This window comes from Solanum lycopersicum, chromosome 7, assembly GCF_036512215.1.
Source record: "Solanum lycopersicum chromosome 7, SLM_r2.1".
Classification (NCBI taxonomy): Eukaryota; Viridiplantae; Streptophyta; class Magnoliopsida; order Solanales; family Solanaceae; genus Solanum; species Solanum lycopersicum.
Window position 1 is genome coordinate 59,133,368 of NC_090806.1, and position 18,228 is coordinate 59,151,595.

At 34.0% G+C, this 18,228-nt stretch overlaps 2 protein-coding genes and 2 non-coding genes across 4 annotated transcripts; all 4 read right to left on the minus strand.

The window, feature by feature from the left end:
- LOC101256307 (scarecrow-like protein 23) lies at positions 1-1,807 on the minus strand. The gene has a single exon (XM_004243595.5). It carries the CDS (start codon positions 1,513-1,515, stop codon positions 211-213), a length of 1,305 nt encoding a protein of 434 aa, XP_004243643.1. The 5' UTR covers positions 1,516-1,807; the 3' UTR covers positions 1-210.
- An 11,704-nt stretch (positions 1,808-13,511) lies between these two features.
- On the minus strand, positions 13,512-13,646 carry LOC112941936 (small nucleolar RNA snoR137). Its single transcript, XR_003247585.1, has one exon. It is a non-coding gene; the product is annotated as a small nucleolar RNA snoR137 (small nucleolar RNA).
- Positions 13,647-14,183: 537 nt separating this feature from the next.
- On the minus strand, positions 14,184-14,318 carry LOC112941937 (small nucleolar RNA snoR137). The gene has a single exon (XR_003247586.1). It is a non-coding gene; the product is annotated as a small nucleolar RNA snoR137 (small nucleolar RNA).
- A 507-nt stretch (positions 14,319-14,825) lies between these two features.
- LOC101255809 (large ribosomal subunit protein eL27x) lies at positions 14,826-15,490 on the minus strand. The gene has a single exon (XM_004243593.5). The coding sequence runs from the start codon at positions 15,346-15,348 to the stop codon at positions 14,941-14,943; it is 408 nt and encodes a 135-aa protein (XP_004243641.1). The 5' UTR covers positions 15,349-15,490; the 3' UTR covers positions 14,826-14,940.
- Between the last annotated feature and the right edge of the window lie 2,738 nt (positions 15,491-18,228).

The following is an 18,228-nucleotide window of genomic DNA, read 5'->3' on the forward strand; positions in this document are numbered from 1 at the left end:
TTCTTTAATCCAATGCAATTACTATTTTTCTTAAAAGAACAAAATTTTCAAGAATGATAAACACAAATACATATGTGTAGGGGCCTCCTCAGAATTAGGACCAGAGTGAACAAAGAGCACTTTCACTTATTAGTATGTCCAATTTGTTATGGTATTTGTAACATCATCCAAAACTTACAAATTGAAACAACAACCAAAAAATGGGCTATCTTAATCGCAAGGTTGCCATGCAGATGCAGTCAACAACGATAAATCCTTCCATCCCAATTTTAAACACCCATTTTCTTCCACCAACGTATACCCTCTCGGAAACATCCCTAATAATAAACTTGCTTGAGCAGCTGGAGTACCCGATAATGAAACGGGTAAAAACCCGATTCGTTTCAATTCATCGCCCCATCTCTCTACGGGTACTTCCCCCGTCCTCTTGGGCCCACCTACCGCTACAATATTCCTAATTTCGCTACCGAACAACTGCTGTTCCACTCTATGCCTCTCTGCACTCTCTTCACTCAATCCATCCCCCAATGCATCAAACAAGGCGGAGTAATAATGCAATGCCTCAACGAATCGGCTCAAAAAGTTTCCTCCGTGACTCAGATCTTGTTCAACCAGTGTGATCAATTTCGGCCTTAACAAAGTTAACAATCGGAAAGTACCTAAATCACTCCCTGTGATATTGTAGAGGCAATGGTGCATCCAATTGACAACGGTAGTTTCCCCAATTTTGACTCCGAGTTGATTCAGGTCTGTGATGTGTCCGATTTTGCCTTCAAAAGGTTGAAACTCGAACGGAAGTCCGAATGAGTTGGCGAATTCGGTGAGTCGACGGCCGGTGGATTCGAGTAATTCCATGGAGGATCCGACGCCGGTGATTCTGATGGAACGGAGCTTTCTCGATCGAGAGGAGAGGATTTGGAACAATCCTGGCCATTGAAGACCTTGCATGATGTCGAGATCGATGACGTGGACGTGATCTTCACCTTCTAATGCTTGGTAGATAGCTTGATTTGCAGTGTAGTGAGAGAATTTGATGAGCGGACTTATTGTGTTGTAAGATTGCAGAGCGGTGAAGAGTTTTTGGGAATGCGTGAGAGTTAGGGATTTGAGGTTAAGCGGAGAATAAAATCGGAGATGAGAACTGATAATTCTGGCCGATAGAGATTCAGCGAAGTAAGCAGCGACTCGCTCAGCTGATGAGCCGAACGGCGAAGAAAGCTCAGCGATTTCCGGCAATAAATCAGCAGCTTCATCGAGATTCTCCATGGCAACAAACTCAGCGCATTGAAGGAGCAAGCCGAGAAGGCGAAGACCTATGGAATCGGCGTCAACGAGAAGTAACTCCTCACCTTCTTCTTCCTCTTCCTCTCCCCTTTCATTTCGGGGCCGTTTAGTAAGAAGTTGAGGTTCATCTGAGACCGGAGTAAACTCAGAAATTGAGCGCTTAGAAGACATGGAAGATGAATACGAAGATGTATGATTAATTGGAATTGCAGATACGAAAAGCATGATCATTCATCACATCACATGGCAAAGAATGTAGAATAAAAAAATGAGTGGTGAGGATAATTGAAAGGGGGATTTGTGAAAAAAAAGGGTGATGACTTTTTGGAATTATTCATCTTTTGTAGGACACATTGAAGTGAGGTTTTTGTATTTTTGTGTTTGAATTTTTCCTCAATCATAAAAATACTATACTCCTATTAATAATACTAGTACTACCATTATTATAATCCCTCATTCATCGTTATAAATATATTCACATCTCTTCCAAGGGAAAAAACATAGTTTCCTTGGAAATAAATGTTCTCCCTCTTGATTATTAGGTGTTTTAAATAAATTTACTTTTTTTTTTGGGTTAATTTTAGAGTAATATTTAACCTTAATATAGGAAATTCAAGAAACAAAAAAATGTTAGCGAATCGGTTTATATTTACTCAAAAACATAGAAGAATTCATAATAGAATTTCGAGTGAAGCAATTTTATCAAATTTAAAGGAGGCATCACATATTTGAAAACTAGTTGTACAATCAGTCAATTTCAAACAACTTTTTTTTTTCATCAACTATTTGAAATTTATGATGACGAATGCTTTAGGTTATCAAATTTATATCAATTTATACTGAATTGTCCCCAAATAACATTTTTTAAACAAATCAGAGCTAATTCAAATTGCTCAATTGTAAAAGATCTGCTACCGAATGAATAAAATAGTGAATTAGAGATGGACTGAGTAACTTAAGTTTGAACCGTGCTAAGCTACTTCTAAATTCATTTTTTTATTTTATGTTAAGGGATTTATGTTTTTGATATATAAAAAACAATTTTAGTTTATTTTCTAATATATTTTTCTCATAAAGGAATTCAATTGAATTATGACCTTTAGGATCATATAACTCTGCCACAATGTGGACAAGTCATGAACCCCACATGATGAATAATAATCTCCTGTATTTTTTATTTTTTGAATTATGAATTTACAAACATATTAAGAAAACATTAATTTAGATAGTGAATTCATCTTACCCATATTAATAGATAAAATCTCAAATATATTATCCACTACACTTTTCAAAAATATTAAGTCTATGTAAACAAGTAAAATTATCTTTTTATTTTTTTAAAAAAAAAGATACTAAATTAGAAAATATTTAATAAATAAATCGTAAGAATGAAGTGTAAAGTTGCTGAAAATTTTGTAAAGAAATGCTTGTAGTAGCTTGTCACGTCTGTTTCGATACTCCATTTTGCAAACAAATATAATACAGTAGTTATCATGTTACTCCAAGTAGCTTCAATGCCCCACGTTGCTTTGTCACTATTATTTTACCCAAAGGGAAAAAGTATGGCAAGCTTGATCTAGTACAATATCTTGGGATTCTCGAAGATTTGTTTGGGAAAATATTGGGGAATCCAGAGAGTATCTTGGATAGACAAAAAATAAATAATTTATGAATTAAAGATATTAGCATATATTAGTGATATATATTAGCACATAAAACAAAAGTTACATAAAATTACAAAAAATAAGTTTAGGGGTAATAGGATCTTAGTTTAGTTAAGATATGTCTATGAAATTTTAGTCATAGTCTAGGGGTACTTGTGAATTTTCCCTTTTTATTAGGATGTTGTAGTTGAAAAGATTGATAGATGATAAATGATATATTTGATATAATTTTGTATCAAGTATCACAACTAATTAAGGTTATGTATCAAAATTAATATTTGAACACGATACATTGTGTATGATAGAATTGCAATGTATCATAACGTTGAAATGAAGGCAATATACATTAGTTTAAGAAATAAAATCAACTAGATACATTTTTAAATCTGAACCTATATGTATCGGAAAAGATGAACACCCAAAAAATTGAACAAAAAGTCAACAATCTAATCAATGGAACGCAACAAAGATGTATCCTTCTCGAACTAATTGGGTAAGACCAATACTAAAAGATCAAATCAATGGAATGAAGTGTATCAGAATCACAATTAGAAATTTCTGAAACAATTCCAAATGAGTTCCAAGATGAACTATCTGCATTTGCAACGACTTCTGCCCCTCTTCCAGTAAAGAGACCGAAAGTTATGTCATAAGATTGATGATCAATAAACATATGAAAAAGGACAATAAAAGCTTCTTTGGCATTACGTTAACAATCACAATTACTTGCTCAGCTCCTTGTTATATATGTGTTTCGGAGATCCTTTTGTCTATGCTTAATCAATCACAACTAATTGTTTTTCAGTTTTTAGATGAAAAAACTAGATTTTGTAAAGAGAAACTTAAATTTGAAGTGATGAATGAAATCTACTTGTTAAATATTTAAAACTATTAATGGGAAAGAGAAAATATTTGAAATTCAAAAATGAATTAATGTTGGTAACTGTAGAGACTTGGCTTGAAAAAGGAAAGAAAATAATGGGTATGAGATTTCAAATCAATGTATCCGGAAAAGGGAATGATGGGAACAAAAAAGGAATTTTTGATATTTTTTTAAATGGTAGGAAAAATGAGAAAATATGATAATAAATGGTGTACAGTTAGGTGAGTTTTCCTAAAACATTTATCGTAAATAGAGCTATCAAAAAGTGTGGGTCCAAGCCCCGCAGGCCAAGAAAACTTAAGAGCTAGGGCGTTGCGGCCCTTCATCTGGAAGGACTTGTAAATGTTCAGCCCAACCAAACACTAGAAGGGTCGAGGGTTAGGGTGGGCTAATATTTTTTCAAACTTATAATTCTATAACATCTTAAAAAGAGAAGATTTTCAAATCAAATATTACAAATAATGGTGTTGTTTAAATAACACTAGCAAAAAATCTAGTGTGATTAAAATGTATCTTGCATACTAGATGTGTGAGCGATATAAGACAGTGACAAGTAAGATTGGAGGGAGGCAAGGGTGCAAGATCTGTCTATGTATCCTAGATACATGCAAATATATTTAGATAAAGTGTATCTAGAACAAATTAACCTAATTTTGAGTCCAAATATTCTGAAATACATGTATGAATTATAATCTGGAGATACATATGGAAAACATTCACAACCGAATAGCTTGAGAAAATTATAATCTGGAAGAGTTTGAAAAAGTTTCTCAAATAGAGAAATTCCATGTAAGAATGGTGATGCTAACCTATTGATGGTGTAAACTATATAAAAGGCGGCGTCAACCCAAAACTTGGATGGTATTGTGACATCTGAGAGAATCGTATGCACCATCTCAAGGATATGTCGATGCTTCCTTTTTGCAACCCCATTTTGTTGGGGAGTGTCAGGACATGACTTACAAAATATTATACCGCAGTTAGAAAAGTGTGAGACCATAACCTTGTTGTCGAACTCTCCACCCCCATCACTTTGAAAGCATTTGATTTTAGTGTTGAATGTACTTTCCACTAGTTTTTGAAGGCATAAAAATACATAAAAACTTCAGATTTATGTTTCATGGGATAAAGCCAAGTAAACCTGAAAAAATCATCAATAAAAATAACATAGTATTGATATCCTAAATTAGATAAAACAGGTGACTGCCAAACATCTAAATGAACAATCTCTAAGGGAAAAGAGCTACAATGTTCAACTAATGGCAAACGATGAGCTTTTCCTAAGCGACAAGAAACACAATTATTCTGAAAGAGATTGACCAAATGAATGGAATTATTTTCTCTAAGACTCGAATTCCATAGTGACCCAAACGACAATGTCATACGTCTCTTGATTGTCGTAGAGCAACTAAAGCTTGAGAAGGAGAACACGCTGACTTGGAGGAAAGAGAGTATACATCGCCATTACCGAATTTCTGAGTGAGTGTTTGACCCGAGGCTTTGTCCAAAATAGAAATAGAAGACGAGTCAAAATTAACAACACAATTATTATCCTCACATAACTTTCTAACTGAAATTAAGTTATGTTGTAATTGAGGAACTTGAAAGACAGAACGTAAATGAAGGGGACAAGAGATAGAAGGAAATTGAACATATGCAGTATGACTAATATTGATTAATTTTCCATACCCAACCAAAACACTATTATAGCTGGTATATGGAGTTCTATGCAAAAAATTACCTTAAGATGAGGTCATGTAAGCAGATGTTGCAGGGTCAAGGTACCAAAGTAGCATAATTCGTTTCACCAACAGACATGGTTGCCAAAAACTTAGGAAGATCATTAGCAACAAAAGAATGATTAAACCTATTAGTGCATTGTAGAGCAGTATGACCAAGAGATCCACAAATTTGAAAAATTTTAGTTGATGGATGAGAACCAAGTACACTCGTGGATGGTGAATTAGTACCTACAGAATATGAATTATAGGAGACAGGGTAAGTACCACCATTACCTAATTGTAGCTATCCAATTGCACTAATATGTGTATTATGGTTGCTAGAGTTGATTTGTGGTTGCTGCACGCGACCACCAAAGCCACGACCTTTGCCGCCACGGCCACGACTTCTGGAAGAAGATCGACCTCGGCCACGACCAAAACCAAATTCAGAGCAAAAATCTTGAATAGGTGTAGAAACAGAATGTGCAGCAAATGCTTGATGCGTAATTGGCGAGGCAAGTTCCTTGAAACGCTGCAACCTTTGCTCATGAAGTTTAAGTTTTGTGCAAAGATCTTCAAGCTATATGTGACCATGAAAATATGTAATGATGCCAACCAAAGTGTCATAATGTTTTCCAAGGTCGAGTAAAACGTAATCAATGAAATCCTGCGAAGGGGCTAGTGAATTAATTGATGCAAGAGAATCAACTATTTGTTTGGCATTGCAAAGGTATTGATCAATACTTATATTATCATCCTTTCGCATGGTAGTGAATTGGTGTTTCAACTCAATAGATTTATCCTGACTCGGATCCATGTAGCATCGATGTAAGGATAACCATATATCTCTGGATGTTGGAAGGAGATGAACATCAAGAAGAACTTCACGGGATAGTGTTGTGAATAACCAAGAACGGACACTTTGATCAATTTTTATCTAAGAGCGATAGAGAGGATTTGGTTGGTGATTGCTGGATGCATCACCAAGAAGAGGAGAATAGTGAGGAATTGAGCCATCAACGAACCCCATAAGCTCATGGGAAAGTATAGAGCGGTGAAATGAGTGCGCCATGTGAGGTAGTCCTCCACAGAATCTAACGTAATCAAGTATCCTCAACAAGAAAACATGACCAATGTCCAAATTTACATATCATGGAATTTAGGCTTGCATTTCATTGGATATTATCATTATAATCCAACGCATTTCATAAATGAACTACTCAACATATAGTATCAACAATATGCCATGGTCATCATATATACGTCATATATTATCATAACATAAACATATAATAACCTCCTCCTAAGACTCTCTTCGAGGCTAACTAGTGCAATGTTTAGGTAGAGTTCATACCCCTACCTAGACTAAGCTAGACCCATTAGGTTATCCAAGTTAAGGTTCAAATCCCTTAATTCATTTTACCTTTTGGGAACATCTTGCCCTAACCGACATAGACCACATGTGCTAGTGTGGAATTCTGTGTCATGAAACCCTACACCGAAAGAAGGTGTACTACTTGCCAAGGTAGTACCAAAACATGAAACATAGCAACTACGTGGATCCACTAGCTAGTATTCCTATAGGGCAACATAGTTCAAGAATTAGGAGATTTAGTTGGGACCCTCTTTATGCGCCAGGCATTATAGTCTCCAATGTCAATAGTAATGTAGTGTTCCTACCTTTCCTATGTGGGAAAGGACACTTCTCTATCTAGTTAACTCAGTACTAAGCTAGAGTCCCTTTTTGAAATGTCTTTAAGCCTTTAATTATCAATCATAAATTAATTTAGGCCATAGTGTCTACCCCTCGTATAATCATCATCATCAATATCTGAATAAGAATTGTATAAGTATAAGTCCTTTCATCACAATTCATATAAGTGAGGTTAACACTTTAGCATTTCATAACATATTAAAGCTCATTGATAGTTTTCACCATCCTTATAGCGCATACACCTTAATCAACCTCACAACATAGTCAAGACATTTCAATTCAACATCATACCACCCTATAATCCTAGTATAAGGCATACTCCAATGTAATATCATGACTTAACAATAATTAATCACATTTGGAAGTAAAGATAGAGATTCTAAGACTTACCAAGTTTTCATCATAGTCTATCATCAAGGTCTTACCATCAACCCATAACTCAACCCAACTCGAGGAGTAACATCATCACACAATGATAACCAATAAGATAACAAAGTCAATTGTATCTCTATAACACAATTCATCTTTAGATCATAACTTGAGACAAGGTATATAGGCTAATTTCACATTATAATTCATAACCCTAAATCACATCTCAAGAACTAGAATGATAGACCTATAATTCATCTTAATTTAATCATAATAGCACCATAGGATAGTAATCAAATCAACAACCAATTCAATTGAATGATCATAATACAATATAGGTCAAGATCACTACTTAGAGTTAGGGATAGAGGATCATATTCTTCAATTTAGACCAAACCATCAATATTTACCATAAACAAATTGAATTACATGTTAATCTACTCAATATAACCCAAAAAATTTATTAACAACTCAATCCATAACATAAATTTCATAATTGGATGAAACCCATAATAAAATCGACTTTTTGAAAATCTATTTTAAAGGAACCCTTTGAGGAAAAGATCTCAAAGGTGAATAGAACTCATACCTTAATGTTTTCTCAACAATTTGATGAAGAATCCACCCTTTTCCATCCCACAGTTCACCTTCCAAGCTAAGCTTCTACGGAGTCTTCCAATTAGAGAGAGAGAAAGAAGAGAGAAGGAAGAAGGTTTATTTGAGAGTTGTGTTTTGATTAATGAGGGTTGATGGTATTTATAGTAGGACTTAATCAACTTAGTTAGTCTCTCTTTAATCCCCAAATATCCCCTAAACCACTTAATTAATTAAATAAACTTAATTTAAAGCATGCAGGAATTTGCCTACCCCATCGACGAGACTTGGATCGATGGATTGTTGGTCTACAACGGTCTGTGCTGCACATCCGTAAGTACGATCAGAGACTGGTGCAGGCGAGGCTTTTCTCCAAGTTTCTAAGTGTGGTACGACGGTGGCATCGACGGCCCGTCGATCCACACACGAACCGTAGCCTGCACCTTCGCACTCCGTCGATGATTCCAAAAACTATACAGGTGAAGGGACCTTCTCCACCAGCCTAAGTGTGGGATGAAGGTGGCATCGACGACCCGTCGATCCACACACGGGCCGTCGTCTGTCCTGTCGGTGCACACTGCCAGGCAGTGTTGCATCAAACTGCAAGGGTCCTCCTAAAGGATCCTTGGTTAGTCCTTAGGGAGTTGTACCTGGACGTTTCAACCATGGAACAACTAAAACATCCATTAGTTACCTTTCCACCAACGTTCGCACAAATCCTACTCCTAAAACTTAGTCAAGTAGGATAAGGCACATTATGATCCCTTTGAACCAACTTCTCAAACGTTTTGGACGTTTTGATTCTTAAATCTCCTAAATGACATATATTCATTAAAAAAGGACTTAGAAACTGTGTTAAGACTTTATGAAACCTATGTTAGGTTTTACAATGAGTCTTGAATTTTCAAGGTGTTACACTATGCTAACGAAAGGAGGCAGACCAAAGAAAGGAAAACTTGAACCTGCAATACTACTGATGCTAGAAGGAAAACTTGAAGAAAGATTTGAAACACTTGAAAGAAGATTTGAATCTGGAATAGTAGTGACTAGAAGGAACTGGTGTAGTGGAAGATGAAGACGCCATGTCGTAGAGAAGAAATTAGATGGGTTTCTGGTTACGTGATACCATGAGAATGTATTTGTGAATAGCATAAACAAATCAACGAGCCTGACTCTGTATTACTATATATATAGGAAATCATGTACTGATACACTTACACATAAGTAAGAGTACTAATAAGATTCTAAGAGTCCTAACAATAGTCCTAATAAGATTTTAAGAGTCCTAATATGACTTACTACCTACAGAATATGAATTATAGGAGAAAGGGTAAGTACCACCATTACCTAACTGTGGTTGTCCAGTTGCACTTATACGTGTATTATGGTTGCTAGAGTTTATTTGTGGTTGCTACACGCGACCACCAAAGCCACAACCTTTGCCACCACGTCCACGACTTCTGGAAGAAGATCGACCTCGACCACGACCAGAACCAAATTGAGAGCCAAAGTCTTGAGTAGGTGTAGAAACGGAATGTGCAGCAAATGCTTGATGCATAATTGGCGAGTCAAGTTCCTTGAAACGCTGCAACCTTTGCTCATGAAGTAAAAGTTTTGTGCAAAGCTCTTCAAGCTATAAGTGACCAGGAAAATATGTAATGATGCCAACCAAGGTGTCATACTCTTTTCCAAGGTCGAGTAAAACGTGATCAATAAAATCCTAAGATGGAACTGGTGAATTAATTGCTACAAGAGAATTAGCTATTTGTTTGGCATTGTGAAGGTATTGACCAATACTCATATTATAATCTTTTCACAAGGTGGTGAGTTGGCGTTTCAACTCAATAGATTTAGCCTGACTCGCATCCATATAGTGTCGCTGTAAGGATAACCATATATCTATGGATGTTGGAAGAAGACGAACATCAAGAAAAACTTCACGGGATAGTGTTGCGACTAACCAAGAACGAACACTTTGATCATTTTTTATCCAAGAGCGATAGAGAGGATTTGGTTGGTGATTGCCAAGATGCATCACCAAGAAGAGGAAAAGGGTGAGGAATTAAGCCATCAACGAACCTTATAAGCTCATGGGAAAATAGTAGAGAGGTGAACTGAGCGCGCCATGTAAGGTACTCCTCCACAGAACCTAACTTAATGGTCACTAAATTGGTGACAATATGGGTAGCAAGATCAGCAACAGAATCGAAATTTGGTAGAGTCAGAGAATCTATGCTAACAGGAGGAAGCAGACCAAAGAAAGGAAAACTTGAACCTGCAATAGTACTAATGCTAGAAGGAAAACTTGAATGAATATTTAAAACACTTGAAGGAAGATTTGAACCTGGAATTGTAGTGACGCTAGAAGGAACGACTGGTGTAGTGGAAGAAGAAGACAACATGTCGTAGAGAAGAAATTAGATGGATTTCTGGTTATGTGATACCATGAGAATGTATTTGTGAATAGCATAAGCAAATCAACGAGCCTGACTCTGTATTACTATATATATAGGAAATCATGTACTGATATACTTACACATAAGTAAGAGTACTAATAAGATTCTAAGAGTCCTAACAATAGTCCTAATAAGATTTTAAGAGTCCTAATATGACTTACTACCTACAGAATATGAATTATAGGAGAAAGGGTAAGTACCACCATTACCTAACTGTGGTTGTCCAGTTGCACTTATGTGTGTATTATGGTTGCTAGAGTTTATTTGTGGTTGCTACACGCGACCACCAAAGCCACAACCTTTGCCACCACGTCCACGACTTCTGGAAGAAGATCGACCTCGACCACGACCAGAACCAAATTGAGAGCCAAAGTCTTGAGTAGGTGTAGAAACGGAATGTGCAGCAAATGCTTGATGCATAATTGGCGAGTCAAGTTCCTTGAAACGCTGCAACCTTTGCTCATGAAGTAAAAGTTTTGTGCAAATCTCTTCAAGCTATAAGTGACCGGGAAAATATGTAATGATGCCAACCAAGGTGTCATACTCTTTTCCAAGGTCGAATAAAACGTGATCAATGAAATCCTGAGAAGGGGCTAGTGAATTAATTGCTGCAAGAGAAAATTATGTTTCCATATTGATGATTTCATTAAGTTCCTTTCGTGTCAATTTGCCATGAAAGATCTTGGTGATCTCCATTACTTTCTTAGTGTCCATGCTACCCGTCACGTCAATTTGCCATGAAAGATCTTGGTGATTTCCATTACTTTCTTGGTGTTCATGCTACCCGTACATCTACTAATCTTCATCTATCTTAGTAGAAATATGTATTTGATTCATTGCTTAAGTTTCATATTCATACTTGCAAGCCCATTTATACCCCTTTTGCTTCTTGAACTTCCCTTTCACTTGTTGGATGGTGAGTTTTTTTCAGATCCTAGAGAATATCGGAGCATAGTAGGTGCACTTCAATATTTAACGTTGACTCATCCTGATATTTCTTATGTTGTAAGTGTTGTCTCGCAATTGATGCATGCTCCTCGTACCACTCATATGCACTCGATGAAGCGTATTTTTAGGTACTTGCAAGGTACTATTACACATGGTCTTTTTCTTAGCGCATCATCATCCAATTCTACAATGGTGTTCTATTCTGATGCTGATTGGGCTGGCTGCCCAGATAGTCGACGTTCCACTACTGAATTCACAGTAATTTTAGGCTCTAATCTTATCTCTTGACGTACAAAGAAGCAACCTACTGTCTCTAGATCTTCTACTGAAGCCGAGTATAAAGTTGTTGCCTACATTGCTGCTTACCAACATCTGGTAGTATTACAAGTTTACAACATAGTGTATCTAAGTAATTAGATTATATCAGTTTATAAACTTCCCTTGAATAAAAGTTTTGGCCCATAATCAGACCTAGGCTCAACCTTAATCAAACATCAAAGGTCAATAGCTTATATAAGCCGAGCATACAAGTCCTTATTTTAAATGACTTAAAAAATTATATCCAACCCTGTCCCCATCATAGTTTTGATAGGGTCATCTCTATCTACTAAGTCAAAATAGTCCATTTTGACGGCTCTAATCATAACTAAACAACTTCTAGTGACAACTTCCCTCTATAATCATGACTAAATAACTTTTAGTGATAACTTCCCTTCGTTCCATCATTATAAGCTTCCAATTTAGGTGTCGCCGACTAACTTCAGGTATGACATTTCTTTATCTTCTCATGATCTTTCTGCATCTCCTGAAGGATTACGCATATTCAAGTGTTCTTGTTGTAACTTGGAAAATTTCTTCTCACACAATCAATGGCATATTATAGTATTACTCTTCTGTCTGCTTCCTCGTCGGATAAGTATTTATCAATATAAGAAATGAAATGGCTTTTTTTTTCTCTAGATTATCAAAATGACATTTCATAGTGACACCATATCACTCTCCTCTTTATTTGCTAAGATTTTCATTTTAATTTTTAAACAAGAACAGTTATTCTCTCAAGGGTCGTTTGATCACAAAATAAGAATAAATAAGAATATCTCATGAATTAAGAAATTTCATAATTAAAAATATAGTTGTTTCATTCTCTATAGTTATATTCATCAATTTAGTATAAAATGATTTAATTTATATCGCTTATCCGATTAAGACAAATCATTCAGAAAAATTCTACTTAGCATCCGAATTTTAAATCTACTTATTACTATTGTTGGTATTAGTTATATTATATTATATTATTGTCATAAAAATGCCATAATTGATGAACGGATAAATTTATAGGTAGTTAGGTAAACCCTATACTTTCAGTTTATAAGGCATCTAAGAGGCCAGCATTTAACCGCTCAACCAAATATTAATGAAAATTTTAATCAAAACAAGTAAACATTGCAAACACTGATATACCTTTACACTCTTGAGTAACTAACAAATATTCTGGGCTTTGAACCTTTTTAACAAAAGTGGTTTGGCAACTATACTTGCAACATGTTAGGAAACAAAACTTCTCATTCCATGAAAAAAAACATTTTCAACAATATTCACCAGAGGGACGCAAATATCTCAAAAATAAGGTTACGTTAAGTTTATTAGAGGACATCCCTTAATTACAAATGACATCCGTATCATACATGCAACTCATAACAAAATTGATGCTACTATACTTTCTTCTATGACTGAGAAATCCCAAGTCCAAACAACATTAACAGTACTCTAAAACAGCACTTGCTATAATTTGAAAGTACATATCGGAACACAACAAAATTGCAATCTTTCAATATCAGGAAGACGAAAGCACTCTTAAAGCTTGGAAATAACAAAATAGAATGTAGCAGGAGACAGGTAGCAAGATGTAATTGACTTGCATCATGCTGTTTAATACTGACCATTCATCTATGCTTCGGAAACTTGAACATCCCTCACTTCAATTTTAAGAGAGAGTTCACCATATGAAGCAACACATAAACAACAAGAATTAAAAAAAAAAACTGAGAAGTGAACTTCTGAGGAAACATTTCCACAAGACGGACGGAATTTTGATAATTAAATGTTGCAATCCAACTATCAAGCAAACTAGATAAAAAAAACCAGTTTACTTAAATCACTAAAGGACTTTGGATTGATATCATTCTATGCTTTCCTTGACACGTCCATCGGACATTAATAGGTCAATGCACGCAACGCCTCAGAAAGCAATATATATTACCAATTCAAATTTACTAGAGTCACAGCTTATGTGTATTCATTACAACAACATACCACATGTAATACCACCTACAACAATCTTGAATTGCAACCACCATACACCAATACAAAGGTAACAAACTAGAAGCACTTACCAAAGATCATACTACTAATTTGGTATTTATCAAATACTGATCATAAAACCCTAAACAGCACTTGCTATAATCTGAAAGTAAATATCAGAACAACTAAACTGCATTCATTCAATCTCATGAAGAAAGAATTTTCCTAAAGCTTGGAAATGACAAAATAGGATGTAGCAGGAGACAGGTAGCAAAATGCAATTGAAATACACCATGCTGTTTGATACTGACTATTCATTTATGCTTCGGAAACTTGAACATCCCTCACTTAAAGTTTAAGAGAGAGTTCACCATATGAAGCAACACACAATTATTAAGAACAAAAACTAAAGTCACTTCTAAGGGAACAGTTACACAAGACACAGACGAATTCTGATCATGTTGCAATCCAACTATCAAGCAAACTAGACAAGAAAACAGTTCACTTAACTCACTGTAGGACTTCGGATTGACATCATTATATGCTTTCCTTGACACATCCATCGAATATTCATAGGTCAATGCACGCAACGCCTCAGAAAGCAATACATGTTACGAATTTAAATTCTCTAGAGTCACAGCTTATGTGTTTTCACTTCAACAACAGCATACCCTATGTAATACCACAACATACACGTACGTAAAGACCACAAACAATCTTAAATTGTAACCACCATACACCAATATAGTGGTAACAAACTAGCTGCACTTATCAAAGATCATACTGGGATTTGTAGGTAGTCATGTTAGGTGTACACTCATTTCATCATAATAATTACAATATTAATCACAAAAGCATAGATATAGAAAACATTAGCAATTCGAACAATCATAAAAGATAAAACCAGATCTATCATTTCAAATTAAAAGTTGTTTGAACAAGAACAAAACAGAGCAAATATTCTGAATATCCAGAACAGAAAGTTACCAAATTAAGAGCAAACCACTCAAAATCTAAGCTTAGTGAAGAACCAGCGATTTTTCCCAGTTTTGAATCGCTCTTCAAACTTAGCTTTAGCCTCCTTAGCAGCAGTAACCTTCTTATCACGTGACTGAAGGCAATCGACTGTAACGGCTTCCTTCAAATCAACATCCAGGGTGTAACGAGTAGGCATGATGTGGTTGTAATTGACAAGCTTGATGAAAGTCTTTACGCGTGACTTCTTCGCCTGCTTTTTCGCAGAGTCCTTACGGATCACTTTCTTCGGGTACTTAGCTACGCCGGCGACTAAACAATGTCCGTATGGCCTGTCACGTGTCCCATCGTCGAATGCTCGAACAATCACCGCTTTCCTCCCGGCGTACTTGCCTTGGAGAACCACTACAGCTTTGTTTGGCTTAAGGAATTTCACCATTTTTCTGCACTTGTCCTTGCTGGTATGACTGACGATGGATGAAACCCTAAATAGGTTTTCCTTCGTTTATATATGACAGAGAGATTGGCGTTGCTAAAGGGCTTTTGGGCCTTGGGTTTACATTTTGGGCTTCGATCTTATAACAACAGAAAATGTAAAAAGGAGAAAAAATCACACCACTTATATTTGGTTGCAATCATTTAAAAATAGTGACTTCAAATATATTTGTTGTACAAAGGTATGTTTTAAATAGGTATATAGAAATTGAAATATAATGCTTTAAGAAATTTCAAATTTAAAAGGTAAGTTTAAATAATCGATTGAAAAATAATGTCACGTTATCATTATGGTAAAATGAGCTTGTTAGATTTATTGTTCTTGACGATTGGAGTTTGTTTTTTGTATATATGAAATTTTAACTTTCAAATGTTTAACTTATTTGGAGAAGATTTGGGTATATTGAATTGTTGAATTCCAAGAACAAAACAAAATTGATTAAAAAGAATCAGATATATATGACTTAAATTTTAGTCAAATTTTACATACATGAAAAAATAACATTTAGTCATTTTTTACTTCAATAAAAATATTTAAAATTAGTATCACGATCGATTTTTTTGTTGAATTGTGACGGATATTTAATGTCTTAATTTGATCGTGCGAATCATTTTGATATTTTGTCCTTGAAATATAAAACATGAAAAAGTTTATGATCATACCCATCGTTATAAAAGTTACTCATATACATTCTTATCGTTATACAAATGATCACAGATATCCCTACCAGAAGGAGCTTACATATGCCCTTCATTTAGCGAAATGAAAATTTTGTTTTGAATTTATTCTTTTGACTATAAAATTTTAAAAAGTTCATGTGGGGGTATATATGATCCTTCTAGCAAAATTCAAGCTATATTATAATCTTTTTCACACATAAATTACTTTTTAACATCTTTTATTTCTTTCACTCATTTATGTAAGGAAAAAATTAATAATATAATTTTGCGGCTATATTATAATTTGAAATTTGTATTTGTAAGAATAATATTGGGGCATGTATAATAATTTTTACAAGAAAATTAGTGAAACATAAATAAATTTGACCATAAAAACAATAATTTTAAAATAGTCGTTGAAATAAAAAAGTAAAAAAAAAATGTGTGAGGAGGATCAATATATCTCATATAGATTATATTATTCTAAAAACATAATTAAAAATCAATTTAAATTAAGTTGTTCACTTTCGTGAGAGAAAAGGGGTATATATGAATCATTTGTATAACATTATGGGTATATATGAATCCATTTTTATAACGAGGGGTATACTAGCTCTAAATAACAAAGTTAAAGGATATATCAAACTTTTTTTCCTATAAAACATTTTTTATCCCATGGCAGTTCGACATGATAATTTAGAAAATCATATGATAGACGTTTGAATAATTCTAAAACAATTCTTTCGAAAATTTGTAAAATTTTATGTCAAAATAAATTCATTTCCATTATTCATTTTGTTCATTTTCATTTATTATAATTGGACTTCATACACTGATTAGATAATAATATTATGAACAACACTTAAAATTTCTAATGAGCTTCTAATAATTAATGGACTTTAAATATTATCACCTTACTCACACTCATAATTATGGATAAGATTTACAATTTCTAATAGGCTTCTAATAACTAATGAGCTTTTGATATTATCACCTAACTCTCAACTCATAGTCATGGGCAACAGTTACAATTTCTAATGGGCTTCCCACACATTTATCATAACTAATTGGCATTTGATTTATCGACTACACACATCATAAACATGGTTAAAATTTCTAATGGACTTTCAAGAACTAATGAGTTTTTGATATTATCACCTACTCACATCATAATCACTGACAAGTTTAAAATTTCTAATGGGCTTTCAATAACTAATGAGTTTTTTATACTGTCACTTTACTCATACTCATAATCATGGACAATTCTTACAATTCTAAAAGGCTTTCAATAATTAATGAATTTTTTTATATTTTCACCTTACTCACACTCATTATTAGGAGTGTACAAAATCAAACTAAAAATTGAACCAACCTGCAAATCGAATCAAATTGAAAAAAAAACCTCGATTTGGTGTTGAAAAAAAACTCAAATATATTTGAGTTGAGTTGGCTTCAACTAAAAAAACAATCCGAGACAAAATCAATCCGACATTATATATATAATTTTTAAAATTTTATTTTATATGTGAAAATATTTACTTTGATATAATTTTTAAATTTTTTTAATAATTCATACATGTTGTTAATTATAACGTAGTTTAAATCAAAATCAAACTAATACTAACGCATACAAAAAATCAATTCAACACTAAGAATGACAATAATATTAAAATTTTATTTTTTAGTTTTACACAAGTTTAGACAATTAAAATGCATAATCTAATTTTACTTTCTTTTAATATTTGGTTATGTAACTAATACTTACAAAACTTATTTTAGTATAATTTAATACTTTTAAATTATGATCAGTTTCATTATGACTTATAAAAGTTTGCAATATTTGTTTTACGCGACGTCATTAATATTTTTTTGTTAGATATTTTAGTCTCATTAATCATATCATATTTTATGTTATTTGCTTAAGAAATAACTTAGATAGTTGCATTTGGGTAGGACTAAAGAAATTTTTGAAGTAGAAGTAAATTATATGTTTGTATGCGTAATTTATCAAAAAAAATTGAAAAACCCGATGAGAAGTTTAAAACCCGAGTTTTATTGGTTTATAAATTCAGAAATTAGAAACAAATGGTTTAGTTTGATATTTGAAAAATCCAAACCAACATGTACACCCTTACTCATAATCATGGACAAGACTTACAATTTA

What these genes read in the sequence shown, in the direction of transcription:
- LOC101256307 (XM_004243595.5), bottom strand. Translation starts at nt 1,515, where the DNA reads ATGATCATGCTTTTCGTATCTGCAATTCCAATTAATCATACATCTTCG.
- LOC101255809 (XM_004243593.5), bottom strand. Translation starts at nt 15,348, where the DNA reads ATGGTGAAATTCCTTAAGCCAAACAAAGCTGTAGTGGTTCTCCAAGGC.